This window comes from Toxotes jaculatrix, chromosome 11, assembly GCF_017976425.1.
Source record: "Toxotes jaculatrix isolate fToxJac2 chromosome 11, fToxJac2.pri, whole genome shotgun sequence".
Lineage (NCBI taxonomy): Eukaryota > Metazoa > Chordata > Actinopteri > Toxotidae > Toxotes > Toxotes jaculatrix.
In genome coordinates this window covers 18,848,979-18,868,228 of record NC_054404.1, presented here as the reverse complement: position 1 = coordinate 18,868,228, position 19,250 = coordinate 18,848,979, and the positions used below count along the sequence as shown (strand labels likewise).

Here is a 19,250-nt window from a genome sequence, read left to right as displayed (position 1 = left end):
CCCATGTTTAAATGTATTATAAGTATGCAGCAAAACTACCAAGGCTACAGATGAACATCCACACCTCACGTTTTGACGATGCCGATTCAAAAACAGCAAAACTGTATCGCGACAAGTCAAAGAAAAGATCCGGGTTGTGCACACAGCTCTGTAAATTACACATTTATTTTCAAGAAATCTTTTAAATATTTGAAAAATTTCAATGAAACCGCAGCAGACACAGCTGGTTCTATATATTTTCAAATAATGACTGCACCTTTTTTTTTTTTTTTTCCTTTTAAATACATCATTCTGTACCTGTTAAAACGATTATTGTTTCATCGAGCGGTGCAGAGCCCCAGTCTCCTAGTGTGAAAAGGCACTTCACTTTGTGAGGGGAAGCAGAGAAGGTGCAGGGCCGGAGCAGCTGTGAGGGTTGAATAGTTTAAAAGCATCATTATACTCATTCATGCAACTTATCAAAAAAAAAAAAAGGAAAAAAAAAGAAATGAATAATAAACAAAACAAAATACAGCCAAGCACCCAGCCAGAGAGAAATAAAATCTCGTGGATAACATGATGTAGTACAAAGTTTTGAAAAATTAAGTGTTGGTTAGAGTCATTTCCTCAGATTTATCTCCCAGCAACTTTGTAGTTTTATTAGTTAAGTTTCTGAGTCATTGCTCCAAAAACACTGGCAGCTCGCCAGATAAGACCAACACGTCCGGTTTGAAAAAAAAACAAAAAAAAACCAGACACAGTTCAGTTTTTTGCCTGTGCTACACGTTTTTGTTTTTTTTTTTTGAGTGTTTTTGGTTAGCTACAAATCTTAAAGTGTTAACAGCTGAAAATGGAAATGTGCTCCAGACGCAATATGGCAGTCAGAGGTCTGAGGTGCGAGTTTAAGGGCTTCTGTGGTGACGCTGCTTTGCCTCACTGCTGTGACAGAAGGGCGTTCCTGTTGGCCTTCATCTTCTCGAGGCGCTTTACTAGGTGGTTGTTGGTCATTTCCATCTCCTCGATCTTATCTAGAGCTGTGCGCAGCTGTGGGCGGACAGAGGAGAGACGTTACATTTGGCCTGCTGGTGTTTCCTCGCTGGAAAGCGCATGCTGGTCGGTGTGCTTACCTCTCTTTGAAGTTTCCGTTTTTCTGCTTTGAGTTCGTCTTCTATTTTCTCTGAGTTATCTGCTGCTGCCTTGTACCTGGACACTTGCCCTTCAAGTCTGTTAATCTGAAAAACAGACGCAAAAAGAATACAGCTGCTGACCTGGAGCCCTAAAACTTACAACTTCATATTCATATTTCTGGGCATCATGTTCCTATCATTTAATCTGAATTAAGATTTGGTTTGACATTTCTATTTGACTTACATTTTGTTCCATTGTACCCATTTCCTGCTCTGCCTTAGAAAGCTTGAATTTGTATTCACTAATCTGTCTGTTGGCATCTCCTACAGAGAAAACAGAAACCAGTAAGTTTTGGAAATGTTCAAAAGGTGATTTCATCTGTGTGCAGATACATAATTATCAACTTACTCTGCATCTCAATGAAGTGTAGGTCTGTACCGTTCTCCATCCTCTCGCCGTCTGTGTACGCACTGTCCACCTTTGAGTGTTTCTGTCTCTCCTCCTCCAGCTGATTCTTCAGCTTCCTGATCTGAGCCAGCAGTTCATCCTTCTCCTCTGCCAGCTTCCGTAGCCTGACATCTACACGACAGAAGGAGAAACACTTTTAACTGATGCAGTTTAACATAACATGTAAAGTGAGTGTGTAATAATTGAATTCTGCAGCATCTGCAGCTTGAACAAACATGTTAGAACACAGGATCGCTGAAATGTGGAAAAAAGAGGGTTTTTTTTCTTATTACAAGCTTTGCTACGTGTAAATACACGCCTCATTCCATATCACGTCCTCTGACTCACCCAGTGGGCCTTCTCCTGCAGACTCCAGCACCTGGGCGGCCTCCTGGGAGACCACAGTGATCCCTGAGGACAGAGGCTCATGGTTGACATCTCCGTTTGGTGTGCCGTCTGGGATGATGACCAGTCCATGTTTCTGTGGGGAGGAAACAACAATTACTGAGGGGAAGCTCCACTAGCTGGCTTCTGGCTGTGTTTGGACGAGCTTGAAAAAATACTTTCACTATATCACAGGTTTCATTTTCAGTAAATCATGTGATATAATATTGTTAAGTCATTTGTCAGCTGATGAAGACATGAATTGTTTTTGTATCTGTTGTACAGTCATTTGCACCACAGCTCTTTCAGCTGTGTGTTCTCTGTTTTTCTTTTACAATGTGCATGCACCCTGAGAGATGCTGGCTGTTACCATGGTGATGTCTATGTATGAACAACAAATCCATCAGTAACTTGATACAGTACACAGTACTTAGGGTCAAGTTCAGGTTAACATGGTACCAAGAAAATAAGCAGGAAAGGAAAAACAAATAGGCAGGAGTACAAAAGTACAACACAGTGTCAGGTGTGAGAGCATTAAATGGCTTCTTACTAAAAAAAGAAAAGTATAAAAGGTAAATCTTTGGCCAAAAACTCATTCTGCAAACCTTGTTTTTTTTTCTCCTGGGACTTCGTGGACCTACCTCTCCTGCTTTGGCCTTCTCCTTGATGTCAGCGAGCTCATCTCTGAGCTCATCTCTCTCATTCCTAATGCAATCAAAGTACTCTTTCTGCCTCTCTAGGGCCTGGCCACAGGGACGAGAGAAGACAAGAGAGAGGAGAAGAGGCAGAGGAGAGAAGTTGGACAGACTCTGGACAGACATGCAACACCACATGCTACAGTGAGACGCATTCCACGCGCACACACACCTCAAGCCAACCACAAGGATGTGGAAACAAACAGTAAACAAAGAGATGAGGACGAGGTGACATGCTCACAGAGGACGTTACAGGGAAAGGTGAAGAGGAGAGGTAGAGCACTGCAGCTGACAGGTTTGTAAGGAGGGACATCATTTCTTTTCTGATTTGTCAAAAACTACATATAAGTATGATGCTTTCATCAATAGGAGTCTCACCTCATGAACTAACAAACTAACTGATCCACAGGTGGAACATGCATGTCATGCTGTGGATAACATTTCTCATCAAGTTTACACAACAATCCTAAACAAAAAAAACGTGTGTATTTCAGGTCAGGTTGCCTGAAGCTTTAACACAGCGCCAGTGCACTTGCATTGTTAGCTGAGACCACAGGATCCAAACTGAAAACCCTGTTATTTCAACATGCAAAAATCCAAACTGTGAATACAGATGGGTCCAGGCGTGTGCTAATGCCTTAGGGTTTCCACCATGCAGAGACAGCATGAGAGGCAGAACAGCTGGATGGACAACCATCCACTGCCTCCCATATTCTGTCAGAGCACCCGCGTGGGACTTCCTACCCCGATCTTTTTGTCCTTCCAGTTTATAGTTTCCTGCAGGTCAAACACCTCTCTGGTGAGGGCATCTAACTTAGTCTGCATTCGCTGGCTCTCCTGGAGCGGTGTGGAGCAGTAACAAGATGACACAGCACAAGATAAGAACAGAACAGGAAAAATTGAATGGAAAAACAAAAAGGACAAAAGAAGTGAAAATGCACAGAAATACATACAGATACAGAAATGAGAGATACAAACAGATGAAACTGGGAGAGAAGAGACTGATTTGAGGAGATAATGCTGTGAGAGGATGAATGGATAGTGCTCAGAGTCAGACCGGACAATGAAACAGAGCTAAATGTCAGAAGCGACAGAGCAAGACAGACTAGGAGTGGACCTAGAGGCAGGCAAGGGTCAGTTAGTCCTTATCAAAGTTCCTGCAGAACAGAGCCTCCTCTGAAGCCTGCACACAGGCGCCAACACCTTTCAGGCTGCTGACAGAACTGCAGTCTGATGTGGTCACACCAGCAGAAACTGTTTTCCTAACGCAGGGCCACACCTTACCTCTATAAGCTCATCTCGCTGGCGGATTCCCTCTTTCAGTTCTTCTTGTTTATGCTGCAGGACTGTACATGTGTGCTTTTGTCTTTCTAGTTCCTGAAACCACAGGCAGAACATTTTAGCCACATCCCTTCCATATAATTCTTTTGTAACTTTACCTACATGAAACTGATTTATATAGGGTTCAGAACTTTTCCTTGGTTGAGTGACATTTCACCTTCGACTTGTCTTCCAGCTCCCTCCTCATCTCTGCCGTTTGCTCCTCCATCTCCTCTATGACGTCCTTTAGTGTGTCCACTTGATAGATGAGGTTGGCTTTGTCGTTATCCAGCTGTGCGTTCGATACCATGGCTTTCTTATACTTCTCCTCCACCTCTGCGAGCGACTCCTGATGCGGGTGGAACCGTTGTTAATGAACAGAGTAAAGTGATTTAATGCACAGCTCACCTACATGCATCAGGTGGGCTCTCTGGTTTCTGTAACACACTTAACACAACAAACATGCTACAAACTTCTCTTCCCATGTCTGAATGTATGATTAAGTAAAGGCATATTTCTGAACCACCATATGTGGCACTGTTCCATTTTAAACAGGTCACACGGGAGTAATATGTGATGTGAACAAACAATAATTAGAGAGCGTTGAATCACTTTCAGGAGTGAAACAAGGCAATAGTGTGAAAAGGGGATCTGAAAGAGAGAACTACGAGTGAATCAGGAAACAAGATGAAGAAAACGAATCCAGCTAAAGAGCATCAGATTTATCAAACTCTACCAAGAAGGAGCCAAGAGTCAGGTTTGTTAGTAAACTACTTTTATCAATAAAATATACAGTGTCCTTTCTAAGAGAACAGGAAGCTGCTGAAGGTGACTGGAGAAGTCAAACCAGAGGGCCGTCCAACACTGAGGGAAAGAAAGCCTCGGTGAAAGAGGAGCCTCACAATCCAAAGTACTGCTATTATCTGTCAGCAGGTGGAGCTTGTTGCTCTTCTTCTAGCATCTCTGAACACAGCTGAATTGTGGGAGTGTCTTCGTGTCAGGTCACAACCAGTGAGTTGGATCAAAACAGGAAGTGAGGGAAGATCATGCAAAAGAAAGGATCATCACGCAATTCAAACTGGGAGCACGCAAAGACACGGTTGTGGTGTTAAAAGGAGGGGGCACAGAGGGGTATGAGTGGGGAAGCAGGGGGGGTTAGTGACGCCATACTGCTCCCAGAGGACAAGAGAAGGCATGCTGTGAGCTCAAGCCCCTCTACCTTCAGCTCTTTAAGCCCTTGCATGTACCGCCCTTCTACATCCTGAATCTGGTCCTTTAGTTCATAGATATCCTGTAGGGCAGATGGAAGGAATGGTTGGGGTGAACTGGGGCGTCAGAGAGGGTGGGGGAGTATCGAGGAGAGACAACAAAGCACCCGTGCTGCCATCTCAAAGACAGCCCAGCTGGCACACACATGACCACCAAGATATGAGGAACAGCTAGGCAGGACACGTCACATCCAGACCTCCAGTGCATACTTGAAGAAAAACGGTTAAAGCAGACACACAGAACAGCAGGGAGGGCACAACAGAGGCAATGCTGTGGGAAGTTCATATGCAGACAGATGTCTACATAAATTTGAGCACTATGAGAATGTGATGATGACCAACAGAGTCCAAAACAATTAAAGTTTTACATCATCTGTTTGCATTTCTAACCACTGTACTGTTTTGTACTCCTTACCCTAAGTTCACTCAGACTGGTGTCCGGGTCATAGACGCTACCGGTGTCTGCGCTGCCCCGCCGTGACGAGGTGCCACCCAGAGACGCCAGGGTGGCTGCTGAGAGGCCCGGAGTGGCACAGCGAGAAGACGGCTGCGGACGCAAAGTGTCACAGAACTCCAGTCAGAAAAACACACAAAAAGCAACAGCAACACAACACAACACTGGCATATTATCTGACATCATTGTCTGATCCTCAGGGGCTCTTAAGTGATCTGGCCTCTATTCAAATGTGCCTGAGGGAGGCATTGTCACTGTCATGTGCTGAAGTGGATTTTAAAAACTTGACAATCTCTCAAGTATCACAGACTGGTGTGTATAAAAGAAGGAGTATGTTTTGTTTTGGTTTCTTTTGTTGATGTATTGCCATGGTCACACTGTAACTAGCTACTCTACTAATTTATAGCTCAGTGTAGTAGATTTTAGCTTTTGACTCCTGGTGTGTGGTTACATTCTTGAGGAAATCTACTTCAGTGAGTCCACTGTGTAGCTACTGAGTTTTAAAATGAAGGCACCAGAATCCCCAATGAAAACCTATTCTTGTGCTTGGTGCAGGGACTGAATGAACAAGGAAAAATACAAAGATAACGGTACACTCACCCGACTATAATCTGAATACTGCTTGTCACATTTTTCATCCAGCTGAAACAGAAAGAAAATGTACCACAGAATTAGTTGCACACTATCTTGAGAGGCATGCGTCCTGTGTGGCCATGCTTTGATCTGTGTCCTCCATCTGTAAATCAGGGAGTTAGTCCAGGAGTTAAAATGACTCGGGCACAAGTGCTGCATGTTCACAGATCGCACACCACCTGACAACCAGACAAGCAAAATTTAACACGTGAGTGAATCACACCACGCCATTAAAGAAGATATGTTTTCTAAGTCCATGCTGCTGCACACACTGCAGTCACATCCACCAGCTACTCTTATATCAGTCAACTCAAGTATAAGAATATGAATAAGAATGAGGGATGAGTGTGGGATGAGTTTTGAAAACCAAAAGTTGTTATTTTTAATCATGCACCAGTTTCAAAATATTTCATCCACCACTGGTGTTGCACCGCATTTCCCAGCCCACTGTTGTGAGCTTAGTTTAGCCACTTACAGCGTCCAGATCTGGAATGCTCAAATCATCGAGGTCAGACACAATACTGCCCCTCCGGTTGGAGCGGCTGAAATAATCAGCAGCCGACTCACTAATGTCCGAGAAGTCAGATGACTGCTTACAGCACACACAGGATGAAGACGACAGGCAGAGAAACAGATAGTAACAATGACCAAAGAGTGAGAATGATCAGACAGGAGGAAGGACAGAAGAAAAACAATGACATGTAAAGCCAGAGGACATCACTTGTCATGGTCAAAGCATTTAAAATGTATGATAGTGATGAAGCTGATAGTCTTACACAGTACCACACAATAACAGAGAGAGTTGAAAATGCTTTGATTACTAGATCATCAGTCTAGATTTTGGACAGCCCAGTCCCTACAGCTCACCGCACTGTCCCTGCGGCCTCTGTTGAAGCGCTCCTGGGACACGCTGCTGACAGTGTCATCATCTGAGGAAGACTGAGAGGAACACGCACGCACACGCACACACACACACACACAAACACACACGCACACGATGAGGAGATAAAGTAGAGGATGGCTGCATGCCCGAAGCTTTCTCTGACACACACATCTTCAGCAATCCTAAGACATCCAGTAGCACTCTCTGTATTAAACAGATTATTAGATTGCTCCAAAGACTGTAACCCTTTAAGTAATGCCAATTCATGCAATTCAGATAATTCACTCAAACGCACCAACGGCAACTAAGTCAGATAAGACAAGCTTGTAACAACATCTTAGTCTACACAGCACTGCTGAAGAAATTCACACAGGAAGCTGTTCTCTAAAGCAAGCTGTAGCCATGAGTGGTCAGCTTTGTCCATAGGAGGGAGGGAGGAGGAGGGAGGTATGGTGCTGAGAGGGGGCGAAAGGGGAGCATGTTAGCAGTTGGTGTCTGACTGTGGTGTTAGCTGGCATCATGCAGGGTGGCAGCGGTTATAAGGTGCTCACCGCGGGGCTGGTGCGAGTGGAGCTGGCTCCAGAGGAGTACCAGCTGTATTCAGAGGGCTGTGGATGGGAGGAGGAGGAGGAGGAGGAGGAGGAGGAGGAGAGCACAGGACAGGGGATCAATATGAAGACAGACGTTAGGCCACAGGCACAAGAGAACGCAGCTGTGGCGGTGACATTGCTGAAACGCTGCTTGACAAACATTCAGAAGACTTACAGCTCTTGAACTGTAGCCCGAGCCGTAAAGACCAGTGTCGTCGTAAATAGAGGCCTGAGGGCACACGTGGGAGACAATGCAGGACTCAGCAAAACACGAGAGGGAGTGTAAATCTTCGACACACTGGCTAAGTAGGCTGAGAGGAAAGAATTTCTCTGCGACATGCAGTAAACAGAACCAGCCCGTATTTCCAACATCAATTTGTTTCAGCGTTGTACAACAAAAGGCCGGGCTTCACACAAACTCCTGCCTCATCTAACTGAAGCACAAATCTCTGGCCACAGCTAAGTGCTCAGAGTGTCCAGGAGCTAAATATAAGTGGCTGGGCATCCTATCAGATGTATGTGGCCACAGGAGAGGGGGAAGGTCTGCTTCTGGAGGTAACTAGAGGCATGCAGAGAGATGCTGGCCACCCAGCTGCCAGAAACTGACCGTGCTGTAGCTGCGAGACAGCCCCGTACCAGTGGCGGAAGACAAGGAAGAGGTGGCCTGTTGGAAAGGAGGGAGGGAGGGAGGGGGGGGGGGGGGGTGGGGGGGCAGGGAAATGTCAGTTTAGAGGACAGAGGAGGGCTGTAGCTGGAATGTGAGGTGGAGAGAGACCAAAGAGCTGCAGCAAATGGAAACAGGATGAATGTTTTGCTGACCCTGTAGTGCTGAGTGGAGAAGTCAGGTGAGGTGACACTGTCCCTGTCCAGTGTTTCATTACCAGTAGAGCACCGCCTTTGTCACTCAGCAAGTAATTTACATGAATTCAAATAATCGTGAGAAATGTTTCAGAGCGCAAAGACAGCTCAATCTAAAAGTCAAGCTTTGGTTTACTACAACAACCCTCGGCAACATTACCAACAATTATGCTTCTCTCTTTGCTTTGATGCTTTTATGACAAACAAACAATAGCTTTTATTGCAGTTGTATGCTTATATGATGCACATATAAATGTCCAATAAACTAGACCATGCAGACAGGTGTATGCTTTTTCAACCGGCATTCAATTTCACTGGGTGTCCTTTAACCACATCAGCCTGTGTATAAAAAGGCTAAAAGCTGGACAGCACTCAAAGGAGGACTGACCCGCGGCTGATAGGTGGAAGTGGAGGGCGGAGGTGTTGGTTTGGTCTTCGTTAGGCTGGTGTAGTTCCTTTGATCATGGTACAGACCGGTCTGGAAGAGTATTAACATGATATGACCTCAAACAAACTCTGACATTACAAGTTATCGCCTCACGGGTCAAACTAATGAACATTTCAGACACATTCAACACAACTTGATCAACATCTATGTGACAGTTCAAACTGTACTGTTTTATCATGGGTTAAGTCGATCAACAGTAAATCATCACTGCAATTAGTCTAGACTCATTAGTCTACACTGCCTCCATGCTTGAGGCTGAAACACCAACACTAAGAGAGTACACTGACCAGCAGGTCCTTCTTCGAGGAGCTGGATGAAGCCTTTTTATGGCCATGTAGGTCACTGTACACAGAACTCTGTTCAGCCCAGAAAAAAATGTAAACAAAAACAAAACAAAACAAAAAAACATCCTGAAATGAGACAACAGACTAGAAGAAAAGCATAGAGATAAATGGAAGATCAGCACACATGTACATACAGTAGAGCGGGAACTCTTGAGAGTGGAGCTGGAGGAGAGGCCATCAGACTGAAGAGAGAACAGGAGTCATACGAATTATGATCAGAAGACAAGCAAATATCTGAGAAGCTGGGTGCACAGCTGGTTAGACTGGGTCTTAGACTGGGTCTTAGGTCTGAACTAAAACACATTTCATGTCTCTTACTCACACCAGGTTAGTGGTTCAACAGGGTAAGAAAACCAACACAGCAACAGACAAAGCAAACATCTGTCAGTGGTACGTTCATTATAGTGGTTATGTGATATTAAAAAGTTCATATGATGTTGAAAATGCAGCGATCCTAAAGTTTAACCTTTTTCTATCAGTCTACCAGCTTAGCTGTTTTCTATATGATCCTGTTGAAAACTGCCAGGAACATGTTTCTGTGCCTGTGTCTTGTAAATGTACAAATTTTAAACACAAAAACAATGGAAATTTAGAGGCTAAAAAATGTTTCACCTTTTTCAAAATTCTAAATCAAATTTTAGCGTCTCACAGAAACACGTTCAAGGAGAGAAATTCACTGTGGAAAAGACACAGATCTCTCCAGATCTCAATGCTAAGGAAAGTGGATGAATCAAGAACATCTGAAATGTTTGACTGTTGTTGAGCACAATGTTTGAAATACAAGCTCTGTTTAGCATAATGATGTTAGCCAGACCTAAACTCTGGTTACACGCTGAGAATCCAGGTATATAACATGTTGCCAAACTCCACACAAATACACATTATGCTCTCACACACATGCACACAACGCACCAAGGCATCTTTTCTACGGGAACTGGATCGACTTTTACTAGAGCCCAAGTCTCGTATTGCTGATGAAGTTGACTTCAAAGTTAAAAAAAAAAAAAACAGACAAAGGCAAACATTAGGATTAATCTTCTAAATGACAAGTAAAGTAAGCAATGACCCTAAAAAAGTATTTAATCCCAATGCATTCATTCAACAAGTGCTCTCCTAACAAGAACAATGGCTTTCACACATCAGTGTGGCCCTATGACAGCACAGTCTTAATAAACCTGGCAGGGATGTATTATATACGCACTCTGTAGCTGCGGACTGACATGACATCATCATCCAGCCCCTGTTAATGTGGAAACATGGAGTCACAGCAGAAGAGCAGACAGAGAGGAACATGGGTGATGAGAGATTAACTGCAGGATTAAAGGAGAAAGAAGAAAGGAAATACAGACAGACAAAGAGGAAGTGTGTGGGGGAGATACAGACCCGGTGGTGACGACTGCTGGCTCTACTACTACTAGAGGCTCTGGCTTTTTCTGTGTCAGCCTGGAGTCAGGAAGGAAAGTTGGTAAGAATTATAGAGTGAAAGTAGAGAGGTTCAATCACAGGGGTGAATAAGGTCATTGCAATGCTCAACAGTTGCTATGCAAAACCCAAACCGTGCAAAACAACTTCTGTCATTATGTTTATAACCGAAAGGATGTCATAAACATTCGCAAATGTTATTCTCTTTAAGCACAGCAGAAAGATTAATGATATACAAGAACAGCTAACACACCGCTCATTTTTGTCTCTTCTGTTCTTTTTACAAGACAACGTAAAAGGTGCAAACTAAAAATCTCTGCTCCTCTTTACTGAGCCAATACACACACAACACACTGGCAGATTAATTCCATGCAAACCCGGTTCATTAACATTAAAAACCATTCATCATTTCTGAGGAAGCGGGACGTTGGAGGAGTATTTCTTAATGTCCAAACCACCCTCTTGCATGCAGACTCACCCACTCTAAATAAAGTCAAAGGCCAAAGCCTGCACTACAGATACACACAGTCACAGATTACGGTGTCTCCAAAGCAAATACACCACTGAGGCATATTTCCGCAGTGAGGTACAGTGTAGTCTGTGAGTTAAGTGTAGCTAAACGGTCAGGTCTGACTGAGGCTCAGTCCCACACAACAGGCTGTTAGTGGACTGTGAGGCTGCAACACTCTCTTGCTCGCCTACCATCCACTGGTGGATCTGACCCCATTTTCTGCTGCTACTGCCAGATGAGTGGTAAGAAAGCTGGACAGGAGGGAGGAAGTGCCAGGAAAAACATACAATCATACTTCAGTCAGAAACTGGGTGACATTTGCAACAGGAATAGAAATGTTGGTTACATCTGTGGACATGCAGCACTTTCATTTTTCTTTCTGTGGGATTCTTTTTTTTCTTGTCAGATTAATTTAAAATTTTCTTTCAAGACACGGAAGCCAAACTGCTCCTCTGCACCAGTGACTATGGATGCAGATGAGCAGCTTCCAAAAACTCAGTCGGTTATTGTAGTGACTGGCCGGAGTCCATGTAAAAACAACAAACACAGAAACAGAGGAGAAAACAAAGCCGATTTTCACGTTCATTGACCAGCAGTTATGAGGCATTACACTATTTCTTTTTACACTTTTTGTGTTGAATGATGGTCACAGTGCATCTCTGCCAGTCAGGTCCATTTTGTGTTGTATACCTCTTTCTGCTGCCGTTCAAGTTCCCTCATTCGAATATCCCTGGCCTCCGCCCGAGCCGCCCTCTTCGCTGCCAGCCTCGCCTCCGCCTGTGAGACACAACATGAACACACCTGTCAGACATGAATGGAAACCCGTAAGGGCACCTCTCTCTGAGGACACGCCCGATGAGTTCAAGAGTGCTTAGATCGAAAAACAATAACAACGGGTTTTACATAAGTGTACTTGGGTACTCGGGCCATCCACTGTGAGAAAAAAGAGAAACCGGGGAAATGTTCACATGCCTGGGTTTCATTTCTTTGTTTCACTGAGGCCTATTTCCAGCTTCTTCTCCTTGCTGGAACCGAATGAACCAACCCTTTGATGATGAGGTTGATTTTACAGCAGTGTAGCATGGTGTGGTTTATTATTTAGATATTTAAAGAAAGAAATCATAAAATCAAAAAATCAAAAAATATATATAAAATAATAAAAAAAAGAAATGATAATAATAAACTGTTCATGGTGCTGAAATGTACTGCACTATACAAAGAACTGTTTCAGTTATTTAGCTGGCCCTCATTGATACAAATGGACTGGACAAAATAACAGAAACACCTGTCAGAATATCATAAAACAGCACCACAAACTGCAGCCTCCAAAACGAACACCTGGCTGAATCTACACACCTCTAAAATAATTTCAACAAAGGCCATAAGGATCTATTGAAAGATTAGACATTAGACTGGTGGAGTCCATACTGTAGTGTGCAGATCAGGCAGACCAGTTTCTCCTGTGATCCTGTCCACAGTGAGTGTTTGGGATGCCTCATCACCAACAACATGTGCTAACCATCAGTTTCAGGAGGCTTAATTTAAAGCCCTCATGTGGCAAATGCCAATGGTACACAAACAAACTGCCGGAGAAGTACGGTATAAAGACAAAACAAAGTGACTCACAACGGTGTGGTTCTGCTAAGTCAGTAAACATGGATTCAATTTCACAATATCTAACTAGCTGAACCTTATGAAGCACTAACAGGCCGAAGACAAAGCTAAACTAAGCCCAGTAAACTCTCCTCTGTGGGGGAAAGTGAGAAGAGTCATCGCACAATTTGCCCCCGACTGAGTCAGAATATGAACAGGAGCTAATTTTACAGAGTACCTCAGCAGAGGGGGCTAATTTAAGCGAGCCCTCACACAGTCCTGAGGAGTCACACAGGTGACTGTGCAGACTATCCTTCCATTACGTACACATTACTAATCACATACTGCAAATGCCTGAAAACTAAACTATCCCACCCAGAAAGAATGGCACACTTGCTCATGACGCCCAGCCCTTTATCTCTAACTAAAAGACAGTCCATAAATACTGTGCATGCTGTGTACAGTATCTCACTGCAGACAAACACTTTCAGCATTCCAGCAATTTCTTATCTGCACTGCCAGAGCAGAAGGCCTGTGGGTATAGGCTATTCCTGTTTCAATGATAGCCAGGAGTGAACAAACGTTGTTTTACAGTAAAGCTGAACAACCACCACAAATTCAAATTATTTTTACCTGCACATCTGGTGTGGTGTGAAAGAATTTTTTAAAAAATTTTTTTAATCGAGCAAAAACTGTAACATAAAAACAAAAGAAGATACTTGTGGTGGAGGTTTATGTAGACTTTAAACCTAGGAGGAAGTAAGCTGTTTTCATTTGGACAGAATATAGTTTTAGTTAAACAGGAGGATACCATGATCCCAGATGGAAAGATGAAGTGATAACTGAGATACAATAATGAATATCACATAAAAACAGACATTATCACTAACTGTCGTCAGTAAATAAATATCATGATGATGATTTATGTAACACGTTTAATTTAATACTGTAATTGCAAATGTTTCTAACCATGTCCTGTGGCTACCCTGTGTGGTTTTGGGGTCTACCTGACGATCATGAAACGCAACATGCTTTGTACAAGGTGAAAAAGGTAAAGAAGTAAAGCTGAGAACGCACGAGGAGAGTGTGCAAATGGGAAAGCAGGAGAGACGGCTGGCCCTGTGCTCTGCACCTGTTGAGCTGTCTGACAGTATGACCTGCTCTGCACAGCAGCACAGCTGAGCTCTCTGTCTCTGTCCTATCTATAGCCTGGCCCATCTGGCCCCAGTTCTCCAAAAGCCACATCATGGGGCTGGGGGAGGGGGGGGGGGGGGGGGGTAACCTGAGCGTCAGAAGTTCACCATCAAACACACCTCCAGCACTATGGGCAATAACTCTACAGATCCACCATGAGATCACCTGGAGAGCTCACTGAGTCACTGACATTATGACAAGTACCAGGTAAAGGTAAAAGTTAGGGCAGCTCCAAAGAAATGTAGTTTACTACTTGTTTAATGACACTGTAAGTTATATTAAAAATTAATATTTTGGGAGTTCTGGGCGCAACACATCTGCGCTCTGGGAAATTTTAACAGACTACACAATTAATCAAAACAATTATCAACAGATTAATCAATAATCAAAATAATATACACCAATCTCCAATACTGAAACTGAAATAGAACTTGCAGTGTGCAAACTTATGGTGTAAAACAAAATAATTATGTACGTGCACGAAGTAAGCTTATAATGGGTTTACTGAATGGAAAGAGCAGATGATGCTGTAAATGGAATATTTTAAAATATTGAAAACATTTTTTTCAACATTACATCAGACTGGTGTTTGAAAATGTTGTTTGGTACTCTTAACAAGACATAAGTATGAAATTCTAGCTGTACAATGAAATTAAACTTTAAAAAGCTTGCAGTATCAGGGTATGAAGTTGGATCAAACTGACAATAGTTCTCCAGTCATTGACAAACACTTTTGATGGTGCGTTGTTATCTGCAGCCTAATCACAGCGAGAGAAAGTGTGACACATTCCATTGCAAATAAAAGATATATGGACTATGAACTACAGCTTCCACACAAACACACTCCCTCTGTACACTGAGGAAAGTCAATGATTGCCTTATTCAAGTACCATTAGCACCCTTAGATCCTAATCTGAGCCACAACACGTATGAGATGATCATCTAATTCTAACACTTGGCCACTGTCAGATTTGTAAGCAAGCTGCTGGTATTCAAAAGGACTGACTGCCCAGTAATGTAAGAGGCTGGTGACGGTGCAGGCTCAAATTCACAGTCATTCTCGGCAGTGATCCGTGCCAAGCACAGGCAGGCAGGGAGGCTTTAACTTTTCTTAACCAGGCACAGACAACATGAAGCAGAAGCTACAGCACACCATTTTGAAGATTTGTTTGGGAGGGTGGAGATGTGCAACAAGCTAGACACTGACCCCATGAACTCCCTGCACAATCTCTGGTTTGCTCCACAAAGAGATTCAGATTTAGGACCTGACTGGGAGGGTCAGATGACTCATGTTTCTATGATCGGCCTGCATGACTATAAAGAGAGCAAATGGAGCCTTGTGCTTAGTGCCCAAGAATGAGGTGCACTGCACAGCTTTCAAACAGCAGAGATGAAGCATTCTTAAAGTGGGCCAAGGCAAATATGAATGAAAAGCTAATCCATTCAGTGTTACATTTCCACCTGCGAAAGCAAGGAATCATTGAAACCTTAACAGAGCTTTTTTTTTTTTTTTTTTAGCTATGCTTACCAAATACGAAAAACCTTTAAACTCTGAAAAAGGTTTTACATATCATGTTTTTAGCCGCCCCCATTCTGAAAAAAAGGCAAAGGAATGGCAGCCCTGCTGTGCAAGAAAATGGAATAATCCCAGGGCAAGTTGTTACAGGCCAGGCAGCTTCTCTGCTCTGCCTGTGTTTTCCCCCCCAAACAAAAACACTACATGTCAAGTCAATCTCTCTGTGGTCCAAACCAGCTGTCTCTACTCGATTGGACTGCAAAACTAATTGACAAGCAAAGCCTGAATATCCACATACAAATACATGCTTCAGAGACACAACTTTGACCACCACACATCAAATCATCATAACTGATTGCATAACAGATTCAGCACACCTTTCAATCTCTGGTTGTCACACACAGACAACTAAGGTAGGGTGATGATTTGATTTGTTTTTCAAAGCTAGGTTACAGTCTCTGTGGAGTTGTAGTCAAAGCAACAAGTTCTTAAGCAAAAACCTGCAGAACTGTAGGCTTTTTTAAAGTTTGCTCAGTCATTGTCAGAGCTATTTCATTTTATTCCATCTGTGAGTAAAATAGTATAAAAACTATAGCTCTGCTCCATTTATTAATATGATCAATATAGCATAATGTTGTTACACATCGTCAGGTTTCCAAACTGAAAAGTAAACAAGATCAAGTGGTGTTTGAAAGATGCTAACTGAATAATTTTTACAGTCATTACAAGAAACGCTTGACTGCCTAACTGTTGGACTGTACCTGAAACAAACAGCTGAGTAAATGTATAAATGACATAATTACTTAAGATTTCTAAAAATGTTTCACACAATTGAAAAGCATGACACTTGAAAAATGATCAAAGTATTTTTTTTGGTTTAAGTAACGATACAATAAGGGTTACTGATGGAACTAAAATTAGCCTACATACTCACATTATCAATGTGTCTTAGTTTGAATGGTCTCTCTTTCCGCCATAGTGTAGTGTTCGATGATCTTATAAGTGCTGATAATGGTTTCAATGGTCTACTCATGTTCCCTTTATTTAAAATATGATGGTGCTGCTGCTTCAATTTAACATCTGAAATTGACAGATCAATCCTCTACCTCTGCTTGAAGACCCCATTATCTGGGTGAGGATAAACAAGAAAATCTGAGCTGGATAAAATCATATTAGCATTGATTCAACAATGCATGAATGGAGCAATGTCGGAAGAATACAGCACAGGTTCACCTGAGTATGCTTCAAAATGGAAAAACAGTGTGCAAGCAATTTGGCATGAACTTACCTCTCGGGCGATGCTACTCAAGGCCTCATCCTCTGCTGAGAACCGATCTTTCAGAGGGGCACGCTTTCTACCACAGCCCTGTGTCCCCATGTTGCCTTTCCAACTGTAGCTCCACCAAAGATGTATAAGGCCAGAAAACACACAAGACTGTATGTGAATATCTAAATGGAAAAAAAGCAGAAGCAAAAGAAACTTCAGCAGGACTGTAAACAAAGTAACATGTTAAAATAATCTGCCATATGCATTAGGACTGTCTCCAGGTTCAACTACATCTCACTGTGTATGGTTTTGTGCACTCTAACAACCCATGCACTCCCTATCTCTTACTTCAATGCCTGCAAAAACAGTCAGTCAATCGTGTATGGCACCTACAAGAGCTTTGGATAAACACTTGTGCTTGACATGAACCAGCTTTAAATGTGACATGAGGGACCACAGCAACCCTGTAAATCAGCTTTTGAACATAACATTCCAGTGAAGGACAGCTAACGAGGTCTGCAGAAGGGTGATAATAATAACTTAAACATTTGAAACCCGTGATTGTTCACAGATTAGTCCTGTTGGTATAACAGTGTTCCTTATCACCAGCACGATGACATGCGTTTGATGAACGTCCAAGCAAGTATCAAAACCAACAGATCATCTAGACAAAACAGCACTGCTGCTGGCTGGTACAGACACAGGGGAAAACGCCTAGTTTAGGACCGGGCTGAGTCAGAGGACCCAAGCGAAGAATGAGCACTCTTTGTAGACGTTTAATGATCTAAACCCCGTGGATCCAAAATTCAAATTTAACAGTCTGACCGCTTCAGAAAAGATGGCTAGCTAATCAATGAATATGGATAATTCTTGATCAAATGACAGCAAGATGATAAGTTATTGTTAGCGACAATCAACCAACTTCAACTAACACTAAGTTGCCGAAACACTAACGTTCCCTCGGAGAGTTTTCCACCCACCAACAAAGCTAGCATTACCGTCCCTATACTAAGTCCATTAAGAGAAAGAGGATGGTAACCACCGGCTAGATTAAAGCTAAAGTTACACCGATGCACTGCCCTGCTCGCGTTAGCTAGCTAGTTATACTAACGTTCACGTTGACTAAGGTTAGCCAGCCCCTGGTACGCTAAGCAGGAGTGCTAACTAGCATTTTGTCCTCCAGAAATTCCCATTAAAAAGTTACCGCTTTAGGCGCCCTTCTCTCTGCGCTTCCACTGAAGCTAACGCTCGAGAAAAACGACAACTATCCAGACATGTCCTTTCCACGGCAATGACCCCCGGCACCGACGACAATTCAAAGACTAGCTGACTGTTTAGCTGGGTAGTTAGCTTGTATAGCCAGCAGGGCTAACCTCGACTCTCCTGAGAGACAGACAGGGCAAACTGGCAATGATCCTCCCGTCATATTCCCCATCCCAAAAAATATAACGTTTACCTTCGCGACACCTTTTAATAACCCGCGAAACTGCCAAGGTGTTGTCCCTTTTCTCCTGGAGATTTAGAAGAGAGCCATTCGGCTTCTCTTCAGAGATTGGTAGTGTTTTTGTCCACACTGACAGCTGTCATCAGTCCGCCTTTCTACCGCTCTCCACTGTCCTCCTTACCCAGTTTCCACACATACTGGTTAGCTCCAAAGATCCCGGATGTTGGGAAAAATTAGGGTGTGATGCTGCCTTCAGGGACCGTCGGACACATCATAATGTCATGTCTCCCGAGTGGGACACAGTGCTTTTCCAAAGTGGTTACTGATTCGTTCTTGCATAACTGCAAAGTACAAAGTGATTTTCCAGGATTTAGCTTTTAGGGGCTGACAGCATGGAAACTGTCAACAAGTAATGACGCAAACTGCTGGAAACTGTTACTATTTTAATACCCAACTGTAATACACAGTTTATTGCTTCTGTCAAACCGCAGCGGCTTCTCATCTGATTCCCATTCAAACAATATGTGGCTGTCATTGCTAAGATTGCCTAAACAACAGAGTGTGTATTTAATTACTAATTAACTTAATGAATTAAATAACCACTTAAATCTATTAATCAAATAATTAATTGATAGCTTAATTAATTGCATAACATAATTTCTATCAATGGGTGGTTTTAAAGCTTTATAACTTTAAAATCCTGCAACAGTGTTTGCACAAATCTGTGTGAACATTGTCTCAGTGCAAAAGAAACTGATCAATATATAACTGGCCACCTGGACAACGATAATTAGTGAACATGAATCTGACCGGAACTTTAAAAAGTAGCCCAGCGTTATCCGATATTTAAAAGTTCACCCATGTTCTACTTT

General features: G+C 42.9%; 1 protein-coding gene across 8 annotated transcripts; it reads right to left on the bottom strand.

Moving 5' to 3' along the window:
- Positions 1–149: 149 nt before the first annotated feature.
- On the bottom strand, positions 150–18,568 carry lrrfip2 (leucine rich repeat (in FLII) interacting protein 2). Of its 8 annotated transcripts, none has more exons than XM_041049543.1 (27): positions 18,391–18,568; positions 16,956–17,116; positions 12,055–12,141; positions 11,556–11,615; positions 10,815–10,874; positions 10,633–10,671; positions 10,344–10,415; positions 9,566–9,613; positions 9,375–9,443; positions 9,028–9,117; positions 8,389–8,445; positions 7,957–8,010; positions 7,743–7,799; positions 7,176–7,247; positions 6,784–6,897; positions 6,276–6,317; positions 5,637–5,768; positions 5,173–5,244; positions 4,132–4,302; positions 3,918–4,010; positions 3,378–3,470; positions 2,580–2,681; positions 1,903–2,035; positions 1,516–1,686; positions 1,351–1,430; positions 1,107–1,211; positions 150–1,023 (listed from the first exon to the last, which is right to left on the bottom strand). In XM_041049543.1, the coding sequence occupies exons 2-27, from the start codon at positions 17,043–17,045 to the stop codon at positions 913–915; spliced, it is 2,274 nt and encodes a 757-aa protein (XP_040905477.1). In that variant the 5' UTR covers positions 17,046–17,116; positions 18,391–18,568; the 3' UTR covers positions 150–912. The 8 variants fall into 8 exon arrangements, with proteins under 8 accessions (XP_040905477.1, XP_040905478.1, XP_040905479.1 ...); XM_041049544.1 differs by lacking the exon at positions 18,391–18,568 and adding an exon at positions 18,139–18,251; XM_041049545.1 differs by lacking the exon at positions 5,173–5,244.
- Positions 18,569–19,250: the final 682 nt, after the last annotated feature.